The sequence below is a fragment of the Alnus glutinosa genome, chromosome 7 (assembly GCF_958979055.1).
Source record: "Alnus glutinosa chromosome 7, dhAlnGlut1.1, whole genome shotgun sequence".
Classification (NCBI taxonomy): Eukaryota; Viridiplantae; Streptophyta; class Magnoliopsida; order Fagales; family Betulaceae; genus Alnus; species Alnus glutinosa.
The window spans coordinates 5,567,287-5,581,241 of NC_084892.1; the positions used below are offsets into that span (position 1 = coordinate 5,567,287).

At 34.6% G+C, this 13,955-nt stretch overlaps 1 protein-coding gene across 1 annotated transcript in view; it reads right to left on the reverse strand.

The window, feature by feature from the left end:
- Positions 1-2,705: 2,705 nt before the first annotated feature.
- The window catches only part of LOC133874091 (ABC transporter A family member 1), a 46,383-nt gene continuing 35,133 nt past the window's right edge, over positions 2,706-13,955 (reverse strand). Inside the window, exons 27-40 of the mRNA XM_062311922.1 lie at positions 13,151-13,278; positions 12,962-13,066; positions 11,985-12,131; positions 9,805-10,062; positions 9,574-9,709; positions 8,953-9,032; positions 8,735-8,842; positions 8,117-8,267; positions 5,056-5,192; positions 4,900-4,974; positions 4,528-4,831; positions 3,316-3,449; positions 3,054-3,112; positions 2,706-2,966 (exon numbers count right to left, since the gene is read on the reverse strand). Of these exons, the coding sequence (XP_062167906.1) occupies positions 2,885-2,966; positions 3,054-3,112; positions 3,316-3,449; positions 4,528-4,831; positions 4,900-4,974; positions 5,056-5,192; positions 8,117-8,267; positions 8,735-8,842; positions 8,953-9,032; positions 9,574-9,709; positions 9,805-10,062; positions 11,985-12,131; positions 12,962-13,066; positions 13,151-13,278 (1,904 nt within the window). The 3' untranslated portion in view covers positions 2,706-2,884. The remainder of the gene's footprint in view (positions 2,967-3,053; positions 3,113-3,315; positions 3,450-4,527; positions 4,832-4,899; positions 4,975-5,055; positions 5,193-8,116; positions 8,268-8,734; positions 8,843-8,952; positions 9,033-9,573; positions 9,710-9,804; positions 10,063-11,984; positions 12,132-12,961; positions 13,067-13,150; positions 13,279-13,955) is intronic.

Below are 13,955 nucleotides of genomic sequence, written 5' to 3' on the forward strand. Positions count from 1 at the left end.
TTCTTTTTCCATAGACTGGGTACGTTACCCAGTGAGCCATATGTAAATACGACAGCCCCTCTCTCTCTCTCTCTCTCTCTCTCTCGTATATCCTTGAAAAAAGAAAGAAGGAAAATTGGGTTGTTGGGGGGTGTAAAAGCTATTTTGAGTTGACTCCTGTACAAGCTTGCTGTGTTGGATATAAGTTGCTTTCATGTTTCCTTCCAAAGAAATTAATAGCCAGCTTCCTTTCCCGACTATTCCATTTCCAAAGCTGGAACCACCGGTGTTTGGTAAAGGATTTTGAGGGTTTTTTTTTTTTTTTTTTTTTTTCGTTTAAAAAAATAGTAATAAAAAGTTATTGACGTGATATAAAGTAAAAAGAAAGTTTTGATTTTTTTAAAGAAAAAGTAAAAGATAAAAAAGGAAGAAAAAGAAAAAAAGAAGAAAGTGTTTCCTCTGACTATCATGTTATTTGCATTTTTTTTTTTAATTCTTTTGCTTTTTTGTAATGTTGTTATTTGCGTTGTTATTCTCAATATTTCAACTTTTGCAATATATTTCAATATTCCAATATCCTCTTTCTGTTAAAGGTATGATGGTTATTTTATTCAGCCCAAAATAACAAAAATACCTTACATAAGACTAAACAAAAAAGAAATTCTGAAAAAGTGCCAAAAAAAAAAAAAAAAAAAAAGAGGAAAAAGACAATTTCAGAATAAACGCAAAATATCTGAAAAAAAAATGATAAAAAAGTAAAAAAAATAAGGAAAATGAAAGAAAAAAGAAAAAGAAAAAGAAAAAAAACAAAAAGAGGAAAAAGTAACACCCCCCCCATAAAAAAAGAAAAAGAAAAAGAAAAAGAATCAAGAACAAAAATCAGAAAAAGCGAAAAACAAAAGAAAAAAAGCAAAGGATGTGCGCAGCCCCTTCCGCCACCCGTTGCCTGGGTCGAGGGTTGGCTCCACCACTGTTCTCTAATTGTTTTTGTTTCAATGGATTTAATATTTTTTCAATAATGTAATAATTTTTAGGGTTAAACATCTTTTTAGTCCCTAAGTTTTTACAACTTTATTTTTTAATCCTTAAATTTCAAATTACATCACAGATAGTACCTCAATTTTAGAAAAAGACCGAATCGGTAACACTGTTAAGCTTTTCATCCAAAAAATTAAAAATTAATTAAAAAATTAAAAAAAATTGAATTGTTTTTTTTAAAAAAAGGGTGGCTCAACCACCCCCTTGGCCACCATGGGGGTGGCCGGCCACCCCCATTTTGGCCAAGAGGATGGCTGGCCAGTCCGGGGTAGCCGAACCACCCCCTAGACAGAAAAAAGAAAAAGAAAAAGAAAAAGGCAAGATCGGTTTTGCCCTTAGGGGTGGCCGAACCACCCCCAAGGGCCATGGGGGTGTTTCGGCCACCCCTAAGGGCAAAACGACAAAAAAAATAAAATAAAATAAAATAAACTTTGGAAGGTTTGACCCTTGAGGGTGGTGGATCTTGATTTTTTTATTTTTTATTTTATCAAGGGGGTGGTTCGGCCACTCCAGACTGGCCAAGGGGGTGGCTCAGCCATCCCTTTGGCCAAAATGGGAGTGGCCGGCCACCCCCATGGTGGCCAAGATGGGTGGCTCAGCCACCCCCTTGTATTTTTATTTTTTCAATTTTTTTTTTAATTTTTAATATATTTTTTTTTTAATTTTATTATTTTTTAATTAATTTTTTAAAGATTTTTAATTTTTTTATATAGTGTCACGTGTCAGTGAGCCATTAGTTTTTAAACAGAAAACTTGACCGAGGTACCAATTTAGTCTTTTCCTAAAATTGAAGTACCATCTGTGATACAAATTGAAACTCATGAACTAAAAAATAAAGTTATGAAAACTCAGAGACCATAGAAAAACTTAACCCTAATTTTTAATGTGACATGTTGAGCGGAAAAATTGCTTACATATAAACCCTATTAATAACGCGTAAGCCCTTTTGGGTGAAAGGAGTGAAGAGAACAAATGTCAAGAAATAAATTGAAATCACGGAAAACTCAAGAGAGTTTAATTAAATTTCTCTAATTATATATAGATCCTTTATTTATTTATTTATTTTTTAAATTTCGTTAAATTCTAATCAACACCTAAATTCTAGTATTTTTTTTTTTTTTTTTTTTTTTTTTTCTAAAAAAGAGAAGGGATATTTTGAGTACTCCGTTAAGATTTAACACCAAATTCTAACGGAATACCCTTAAGTAAGACGTTTAGAAACATGTATATCCCAGTTTAAGACGTTTGCTAGTTCAATACTCTTATCTCAAAACGACGTATATTTCGATACCTTTTTGTAAAATTATCCTCTTTTTTTTTTTTTTTTTTGGGTAATTTGTTGTTTAGAATTAACTTCAAGGTTTACTTGACTTTATAATATATAATACAATATTTCATCAACATGCCTATTTCTATGTGATCTATAATATTGATTTACAGGAAATAAAGCTCACTTGCATTTAATATAATAATAATAATAAAAAAAACATAATTATAAAACGGCACATCGAGGACATACTTCACAAGATTTGTTGTATTATTTTCACTTTCTTCCCAATTCAAAAATTCAAAACCGACCAATATAGGATGTAGTATAACAATGTCATTCAAATAAGGCATGAAAAATTGTTACTTTCAAAATCAAGTAACTTGACTTTATAATCCAAGATATATATATAAGTTTACTTCATTTTTAAATATCACTATAACTTATATACAATATGTCACTCTCCGATATTTACAAATGGCCTTCAAACGTTGTCAGACAGACTCAGCCTTGTACATGGAAACACGAGAGCTACATGTATAATATGATCCTTCCACACAGAGTGAGTGAAAAATGGTTAAAGAAGACGACGATAATACCTCATGAGTTTGCAGCAAAATGATTAAATATGGTCTCCAGAGTAGACTGACTGATGCTGTACTCTGAAATGCCCAGCTGAATTCTGAGAGAGATTTAAAGGAAACGATGGTTAGCTTGATTGACAAGAAAGGAACATGGAAAAACAAAGAAATGTATTAACATATCTAACCTATTTCGTTCCAGGTGTCCAAAAACATCTGCAAGTGAGAGGCCTTCTCTATATGGCAACTGCAACAAAATTCAAGATCAACCACTATAGGAATTTTTGAAGCTCATAGCTATACAACCACACATATCCATACAATTTCCAGTGTTAGGCCACAACTAGTCACCAAATCTCAAACGCATATTTGACTTGGTTGAAACTTGTAAACAAGTATCCTTGTCATTTTGAATTGCAATATGTAACCCAAAGTCAATATTGATACTACCTGATATTTAGCACTCAACCCATTGCATCCTTGGAATGTGACTCCAGGAAATGAAGAGAGGATAAATGAATCAATCACAGAGAACTTTTCTTTGGCTAACCACCACTCGGAAAATATTGGTAATGGTATGCCACCTACGTACGCCAACTCAAATTATAAGTAAAATAGTAGCAAGACAGAAAAAAATAGGAGTTGCAAAATGATAATAACGTTGACCATCGATTTGAAGAACCAAACATACATGACATAATAACCATAACATATTGCTTAACAATTGTTGGAATACACATGCACGTAATAGGTATTGAACGCAGACCTCACCTTCTGCCCCAATCTTATGGAGAGACAAGGTACTGTTTGAGCTATAATTTGGAGAGAACATATTGCTATTTTGGAGGGAAAAAAAATAGAAGAAATCCAAAAGTGGAATTTATTACGACCTCCCTCGTATTATTAAAAAATTGATACTAACATATCCTAGGGACTTTTGAGTTCATTTTAATACTACAAGGAGCTACTTGTAAATCAGGTAAACTACAAAGACTAATTTTGCATTTTTTTTCCAATAATAATAATAATAATAAAAAGGAGAAACTACACATACCCCTGTCAAAATTACACCCAAATTGCAATGTCACCCCAAAACTATAAAAAGTTATAATTGAATCCCCAAATAATAATAAAAAGTTACAATTGACTCCCCCCAAAATTACGCCCAAATTGCAATGTTACCCCAAAACTATAAAAAGTTAACTATAAAAAGGCCCTTTCACTTAGCCCCCCGCTGTTATAATTTTCTGTTAACTTGGGCAAACGCATCACGTGACCCACACGTGGCATGAAATGTCCACCATACCCCCAATGAGATGTGTGAAAATACCAATATGCCCTTATATTAAAAAAATAAAAATTATCTGGCCTCGACTTACGCGGGGTTATCATTGCATTTTGGGTCATGTGTCTCGCACGTGATCCATTTTCCATTTGCTTTAACAAATAACCCTAATGAAGGGTGCTAACTGAAAGGGGCTAGTAGTTTGATGGTCAATTGCAACTTTTTAAAGTTTGGAGACAATGCAATTTGAGGGAAAGCTTATAAAACATTCCATACATATTTCCAACAAAACAAAAGGAATTAACAGGAAAAAAGAAAAGAAAAAAGCAACAACAAAAATGAAGCACATAAATCAGCATATGCAAGACTGCACATACCATGCCGAACCAACTGCTCAGATAGCTGTTCACCAAAAATCCCATCGGAAACCGGTGTAGACAATACAAGTGCCTTTGTTCTTTCTTCATTGCCAAGATAGTGTCCAATTGCAATTATCATTTCCTTCGACAAGCTAATCTCTGCCGCAGATGCATTCTCTGATGCTACCGAATCAATACCCCCAATGCAAACTTCAAGGTCATCAAGTAAACTTCTTGGGTGAGAAGGAATGTCAAAAAGCCTTTCTTGAATAATTTGGCAAAGGTTTGCCAAGTCCAAAGTACTGACTTCAGTAGGTTTAACCTGAGGACAGGGAACAGAGAATTAGATTCCTTAAAATGCTCCAAGAGTTCATAAGTCAGCATACATACCTCTAGCTCAAGGTGATTTCCAAATCGTGTTTTCAGATGCTGAGGACTCCCAATGCATCTTAGTCGGCCTCCAACCTTCAAATCAAACACAAAATAGGCAAAGTAATGGTTACGTACACAAGTTCTTCAATCTTGTAGGGAGCAAAGAAATTGTACCATTATCCCAATCCTAGTGCACAGAGCTTGAGCTTCATTCATGCTGTGCGTTGTTAGAATCACTGCTGTTTTTCCTTGTCTGGTAGATAACCGAGATATCACTTCCCACATGAATCGTTTGGCAAGAGGATCCATACCTAGAATTATTAATTATTAATAACAATGACAAAATTAGTTTATTGGAAATAGCACTGACAAAGAAGAGAAGATGTTACATGGAGCATTTAACATTTTCATAAAAGGCTTGGGTAGAGAATTCATGAAAATTATCTATAAAAATAGATAGATATAATATCTTCGACCTTGTCAACTGATAGTTAGAAAACGAAATAATCTTTGCAATTAACTCATGAACAAACAAACAAACAAACAAACAAAAGGATAAGTCAACGGAGCATTAATTACAAGATAAAACCTAGATCTAGTAAAAGAGGAATTTTGTGGTAGAGGTGTTCAAAGGTCAATAATCAAAAGCTTAATGATGCAGCTAGAAATGCTTGCAATGATACTTTTATTCTTGTATAACAGCAGATAAAGCCAAAAAGGGCAGAAAAGGGAGTAGTCCCAAAAATAAAACAAGGTTTCTGTCAAAGGTAGTCTGCTTTCTTAGAATTTCATTCCTGATTTATCGACATACAAGCCCAACTTAAATTTAATGTTCTTAGACACTCTAGACAGACGTTAACTACTTTCATAGGTTCCAATATATGAAATTAAGAGTCTATAAGACTGATTACTAAAACCGAGATAAAGACCCTATTACAAAATTCATGGACTGGTTTTCTAGGAACTTTGACCAGCTAGTCGCATCTGTCTCCCCTGGTTGCAAAGAAAGCAACCTTGGGTTTGTCTTCTTGTCTGGTGCTTGAACCTTGCTTTAAGCTAGTCCACCATTTCATTTCATTCCCTCTCAACTTTTAGAAGGACCAACTCCTTAGGAACAATGTATTGGGGGGCAGAACCCCTCTTGTTCCTCCTACCCTTATTTCTGGCAGAGACCACAAGCAGTGGTAAAGGTGAAACAAAGGTGCAGTTGGAGTGACTTATAGCATCACTGGCAGAAGCAGCAGTGGGAATGGCAGACAGTGACAGTGACAATGGTGGTAGATGTACTAGGGGTGTTAGATCTGGTACCTTGTTATAGGATGATGAAATGCCAGGGTAATAAGGGTAACCAGTTGTGACCAATGGTCAAGGCGGCAGCAAAGGTTGCCATAGTGGCACTGATGGTCGTGATGTTGTCATGGTATGGACATGACAGGGCAGCACCATGCAGAACAACGGAAATGGTGCTGGCAATGCTGGTGATCAACTCGTCTTATAGTAATCTCCTCTCCAATTTTCCTATCATTTCTCTCCTCTCACCTTTCCTCTCCACCAAATGGACTAAAATCAAACACTTGGACCTATATGTGATCTGTTCAGAGGCATTCCCTCCCAAACAGAGTTGCTTCTTTTTCTTTTTCTTTTTTCCTTTTTTTTTTCTTCTTTTGAGATTGCAAAATTGAGTACAAATTCCAACAATTCATTCTTCTTGGCCCAAACAAAATTACATAATACACATTTATTGGTAGAAAATGCATTATTGGTGATAATCAAATTTCATAGTGAAAAGAATAAAAGGCATAAAAAAAAAAAAACAAATATTTAGGCTATATTGAGCACATGTTTTAAAAACCGAACCGTTGAGAACTAGAAAAGAGGTTAAAAGTTCAAAAGTCTAACCAAGTACAAAGGTTGTACTATGACGTCACAAATAATATAATTACTAGTTCATTTAAATTACAAATAAACATAATAAATTTGTAAAAATTATTAAAAATTCCCTAAAAACATTCAAAAAAAATTCAGTAACTTTCACATAAATTTTGAGAACTTGTATATGATAACAACACCAGAAAGAAATATGACATTATGTTACCAACACACATGATAAGGTCCTATTTACTTCATAGTACTTTTTTAAGTGCAAAAATGAATGATAATCTACAATAAATCCAAATTTTAAAGAGGTAAAAGTATATATATCGCAAAACATGAATAATTTCCCAATTCTATTTAGATTCAATGTCAAAAGGATCAGGATCCATAAAAAAATAAAAAAATAAAAAAAAAGAATAAAGAAAGAAAAACTTTGCATCTATATTTGGATTCATTGGGCTTCAAGATCCATCAACCATGTCCACTAGTTTTACAAGCTGAAACTACCTAAAACAAGGACACCCAGATTCTCCAACTCATTGACATGTTCACTTAACTGGACGACAGCAGATCATCCCGGCATGATAAATGTTTCATTGACATTTTTCTCACACAACCATAATAATTAGAAAAGGAACTAAATGTAAATCAACATGCTGTGGTGGTGGGAAACTGGGCACACAAATTAAGAACTTCCTCTATAACCGTTGATTTCGTCTGCTCAATCACAAACTTTGATACTTTTAATGAGGCAATCGACTCCAAGGAGCTGCTCTCCCATCTCCAGTACCCTAAAAAGTATATATATAAAGAGAGAAAATTCCCCAGTTGGGCAAACCTCAACGTAATTCTGAACCAAAGAAAGTCCATTGAGCCAAAATGGAAAGTATTACCACCATCATTGAAGCCATGATAATGTCCTAAGTAGCAGTCCATTCAAATTCAGTATCTAGGCATTTTCCTGCAACATAGGGCCTCAAACTGGCTGGGCAAGACCGGGTGTGGCCTGACAAAGATGGGCACAAAGGATTTCAAGGACAACAGTGAGGTCTGTCGCCAGTGAATTTGGGAGGCTTATTGAATGGTATAGTTTTGGTGGTTAATCAACGTATTTTAGGTAAAGGGTCATAGTCAGACCGGATCGACCACCTGAATCCAGTCAAGTTTTTAAGACCATGATACTAACCACATGCAATATTATCTCCTAGCTTGTAATATTTAATAAAATCTTATAACCTAAACTAAGGCAAGTTTACCATTTAAAAACCATGTTGCTAACTATATTTGATAACAACGATTATGATATAAATATTTGTCAAACTTGCCTAACAAGGTGTAGAATAAAAAGCAGTGTGTATACCTGTGGATGGCTCGTCTAGAATGACTATTGGAGGATCTCCAACCATTGCAATTGCAACAGATAATTTGCGCTTGTTTCCACCACTGAGGGAAAATGAAGGCTTGTCCGCATGCTTCAACAAATCAAACTCCTCTAACTTTTCCATTACAACCTGTTCATATGGCTCGAAACATTATGGATCCAACATGTGATTTCACTATGTACCAAATCATACAATTAATGTCAAATTTCTCCTATGCAGAATATTCAATATTTGATTGTGAAGGAGACTTGATTCAGAAGCAATCCTGACCTCAATCTCATAAATATTGGACAACAGTAAACTGGATCATCATTATTACTACTTCTCTCTCTTCTTCTTTTTTTTTTTTTCAAAGAGAAACAAAAAAGGCTTAGCAAAACATACTAAACCAGATTCTCTAACTAATACATTCAACCACAAATTGAGGAAAAGGACCTAGAAGAAAGACATGTCATTGATGCACAATCAAATTCTTGCATATCAAGTATGAACCAGTTTTAAGTCGGTTTTGACTATCATCATCAGAAAGAGATTCTGATTAAACCACCTGCTCAAGGAATAAAAATTTACTGTAAGGCTTGAACTAAATTACATACATCATCTATCCTGTATTCTGGAACTCCTTTTATTCTTGCATAAAGCTCAAGATGCTCTCGGACAGTTAGAAATTCTAATAGAGCATCGAATTGTGGGCAATATCCGATCTGAAAGTGAATTTAAAAAAAAAAAAAAAAGTCAACTAGGTTAAATCAGTATATTATAAATAAAGTGTACATTTCAATTAAAAGAAAAAGGGAATATAAAAAAAATATACATGCTGACGAGCGGCCTTGGGATTGGAGCATATGTCTTTGCCAAAAATATAAGCAGTTCCACCAGTTGGCGATTCTTCTCCTGCGTGGTAAATATTTGGACAAAAGCAGGTATCTCACCAAATATTTCAAAATTCAGAAATATGATAACACAATGCAAAAGCATGCAGAGTTGCAGATACTTTAGTTATTAGCTATTGAAAATTAGAACTCTCTATGGTGGTATAATTGTTGAATATCCACATCATTGTCATGTTCCTATAAAGTCTATCATGCTGTAACTGCATAATACCCTCAGGAAAAGTAAAACAAATATATGAAATAACAAAAAGGGACAACATTCATTATAGAGAAATGTTATATAACATATTTTTATCCTACGATTATCCCACAATACTGACGTGATAATCCCATCCAACCTTTGGATAGTCATTGTTAGAAGAAAAAAAAATCCAAATGATTGATTGGGACTGTCAGATAAAAATATGGTTTCTAACATTACTCTTCATTATATAGTAATCCCCTCAATTCTCATAGAAACTTATGGCAGGGATAAGATATGCTTTGACATTCCACAGATACAGTATTCATGTATTGGCTCATAATATTTTATATTTATATACCAGACAGCATTGAAAGTGTTGTGGTTTTCCCAGCACCATTTGTTCCTAAAAATCCAAAACATTCTCCTGCTTGAACTGAGAAAGTCAATGACTGTACTGCAACTTTTGAGCCGTGATGCATACCTCCAGGATACACCTGAAATTGGTATAATACAATAATGGAATGGGGTGGTGTTGGTCTTACAAAATTGGACTTAAAGAACAAGTAATTTTATTCAAAGCAAGTGATACCTTCTGAAGATTACGCAAATAGATGATGGCATTATGAATTGAACCTGAAAGTACCCTGTGTCTTTCTATTTTCACATCTATGTCTTCATCAAGATCAAGAGCAACAGTTTTTGAGGAAGGTTTCAAGAGAGGTTCTAAATAACTAGAAGGGCCTGGCTGGAGACCTTTCATACTCCACCACTGCTTGATTCTGACAGGATTCAATTTGTGAGAAGGCCAGAGTTCAAGCCCAAGTGTCAAGAGGAAGTAAATAATGCTCTGCCAGAGGAGAGAAAATTGAATTGAATCAGAGGAAGCCCATTTCAAAAATTAGTTTCCATTTTTGTTTCAAGCACATTTTTAAAGAGAATATAAGAAATGAGGTTGCGAGCATTTTTAAAGCACATCTATGTATGGGTAGAGTGTCATGCTTTAAACTAGTGGAAGTCCATGCCAAATACCAGCCATGAAAAATAATTTAATTGGAAAAAAAAAAACAAAAAAACAAAAACAAAAAAGAAGAACATATTTTTCTTTCATTGCGTTACATCAAACAGACATCTTGCGTTCCACGTGAATATTTAGTTTTCATCTGAATGGCACCAAGCTAGAAGTAGTTTTGCCACTTTATTACACGAACCAACTAGATAAAGTAGACAGATCAGCAAAAATGGGTGTTTTTATCATTGATAAAAGAAAAACTAAATGGCAATGAAAATTTCAGTTAGAAAAACTTCTGAATGAGCCACATCTACATGAAGATAGAAAATTACAATTGTTGGGATCTCAAAATGGATGTCTATTTTGTGAATCTATGGCATGAGAAATTTGTGGAAATGGGAAGGTGGTATCCTCAGTCCTTTACCGATTAGCCATAAAAAGCAGACCAACAGACTAAAATTAAGTTCAGGGTTCAAGCAACCCAAGGTAGATCGGAATGTTTGTATCAATTTTGTGATCTTACATACTTTTTACATGTCAAAAGAGAAGAACTTGGGTTACAAATTGGCATGGATATCCTGCATACCACGTGGCCCACTAAAAAACCAATTGACTGCATAGGAATTTCAATTGTATGGTCCCAGCTCACCGACATAGAAACCAAGGAACTGATTTCTTATAGAACATCACTTAAGACAAACAATTACTTCAAAAGGAAAGAGGATGTTGCTCTTCAGCGTTGTATATAGTGGGTAAAAACTCCACTTACTTTTAATGTATATAAAAGCACAGATGGTAATGAAACATGGACAATATTATTGTAATGTACCTTTCTGTTTGATTGTATTTGGCTAGGATTCCAATTGTAATTGATTCTGTTTTGTGGCTTTCTGGTTTAAGATTTGGTCGTGATGAATTGTTTGGATGATGGAAAGATGCGAATGATTGGATTATTGTAAGGAATAAAGAAAAAAAAATTGATAGGCTAATTCAAGGTTAGCCCAACCTCCAGAGTACTGTTTTGAGTCAGGCTAATTCTTCAATGATTTACAATCTTGCTTCCCGACCCTTTTTTTTCAACTCAAATTCAAAGACAATTAACTGGGCTTAACTAATTCTATAACCGACTACTAACTGATTACCCAATCAAAATACAAAATGTCTAACAGTCCAACAACCCAAACCCACTAATCTCACTGAGCTGGATTACATGGACCATTATTCTAGCTGGACTACATTCCCCACTACTACTAGACCCGTTACATAATTATTCAGCAAGTATTTGAAGATACCAAAATTACCTAATGCTAGTTGCTCTCCTCTTTTCCGTTAGTTATTAGTGACAAGTTTTCTTTCTTGGGCTGAGGTTCTTTAGTTTAAGTTTTAAAAAAAATAAGTGGATGTTCCTACCTAAACTAGGGTTTCTTAGTTTGGCCATATTTAAGCACAGATTCTTCTTTTGCTTTTCTTCAACTATAATCAGTTATTGCCAATTGACAACTAAAAAAGATAAACTCCCTTTTTTTTTTCCCACTAAAACACATATAACCTTTTCTTTTTCTTCTTTCTTGTCATTCAACGATGTAAACATAAAATAATCATCATGTTTAAATTTTATAAGTACCTTTACACCTATTTTTTTTATTACGTAATACTCACTCAAATTTTTCATGAGCAACATGCATGATCAAAAGGCTAGTCAACATATAAAATTGTAAACAAGCATATAGCTTCATGCAGGATTGAGATAAGAAATGAACCTCAAGACCAAGATAACAAATTGAGGCGCCAGTAACATTCCAATCAAAAACCCCATCACTTGATTTATCTTTCATCCCTTGCCGTAGAAGAGCCAACGAAGCAAGCCCGTCAGCAAAGCAAAACCCTGGAGATAATCTGAAGAAATTCTGGAAGGATATATAACAAATGTAAGGAAAGATGAGATGGTTATTATCAGCATAAATGCTGACCATATATAGAGCGAAAAAATATTTAGTCACAGGACAATAGAACTGAGTAGCCCTTTATCAAGTGATACCTAATTATAGACTGATTGCTCTTGATATTGTTGTATAGCTTATACATCAATAAAACAATAGCAAAACTGGTTCAAAATTGCACATAATTCTGAAAGCAATCATATGCTTTTCTGATGGAGTAAAGTATTGTAGATGGTAATACTTTCCCAAGAGAATTGACAGCATTGAAGTCAATCTAAAAGGAACACAGTTTGGTAGACAGGTTTCTCATTTAGTTGTTTTATAGTAAAATCTTGTCAAATACAAACTATATAATAACAATCAAAGTGAAAAATGATTAGGTCAAGAGATAGGGTTGAGGACTTGATTTATGGAAGGGCTCAAGATGAAATTTCTCAGACCACTTATGTAGTAAGTTTCAATTTCTTAACGGTGCTGGTGATTCACAGGTTGTTTTGAGGTTTAAGGTCATCAATGAATGACATGTACGACCTCAATTGACAAATATCAGTAAATGAAAGCTGTAGTCCAATGTTCAAAAAGAATTTCTAATGCAGTTGTTGGGGTACAAAATAGGGCTGGGGGATTTATGTTATGGAAGGACTCAAGACAGACATTTCTCTGACCATTTCTGTAAATTAAAGTATACATCTATTAAATGTGTAGGTGATTAACGGATAGGTTTCAAGTTAAAGCCATTATAATGAATGCCTTTCCACACCCAAAGTTGACAATCTAAAACAGGAACAGTATACAACCTTAAGAAAAGTATTTGCACTTGCTGTTGTCTGTATAAGCCCCATAATGAATGAGATAACCATAAGAATGAGTCCAGTGAAAAAGTGAACCAAGAGAACCACATTCTGCAAGATGACTGAAAACATAAGCACTCATGGAAGTATAGGCACAATGCACCTTGGAGTATATTGAGAAATGAAAATGCCCACCTGTGCCATGGTGTGGTCAGAAAAGAAAAATGTAAGGCAATATGTTAATGACGCAGTTGATAATCCATATCCCAAGAGCATAAGGACCGTTGGCAAGACACAACCCCTTCCAATAAACTGATCCAGACCTACAGAAATTTAATATACAACACAAAGAACAAAATGAGTGTTAACCATGACAGAACTGTGCAGCACAGTGACGATATAAAAAAAGAGTAATTGTTAATCTATACCATAATGCTTTCAAAATGTGAGAGGGAAGGGAAAGGAAATGGAGGACAGTGGGGATAAATGAAGGAAAGCTACCTTTCCTTTGTTGTTTGGTTTTCTAGGACACAGCAGGAAATCTAGGGGGCCCAAGTGAAATAGGACACAAACTCTCTCTATCAAAACCCAGATCTGCAAGAGGAAATATGCTAGGCCTAGAGGGGAGAAGAATCCCTTCATGTTTTTTTTTTTTTTTTGGTTTTTATCAAATTTCCTCAACACACACATGCATGTATACAGAATGCGGAGAGATGTTATCGTCCCTTTTTCTTTCACCCCCTTTGCTTTTCTGATTTTTACCCTCCAACAAAAATAATCGTAAGAGTCAGCTAGGAAGGGAAACTGGGTATGAAATTCAGAAGTATTCTTACAGTTTCTTGACATTGGTGAAATTATTATCATTGGAAAGGATGAATCACAAGAACTGTGCAAATACATCAGTTCAAGGTTCATGTTGCTGCAACAATGGTCTGGTTAGAGAATAATTCTCCATTGCGGAAGCCACAACGAAGCTTATGGGCCCTTTTTCCCAATAATT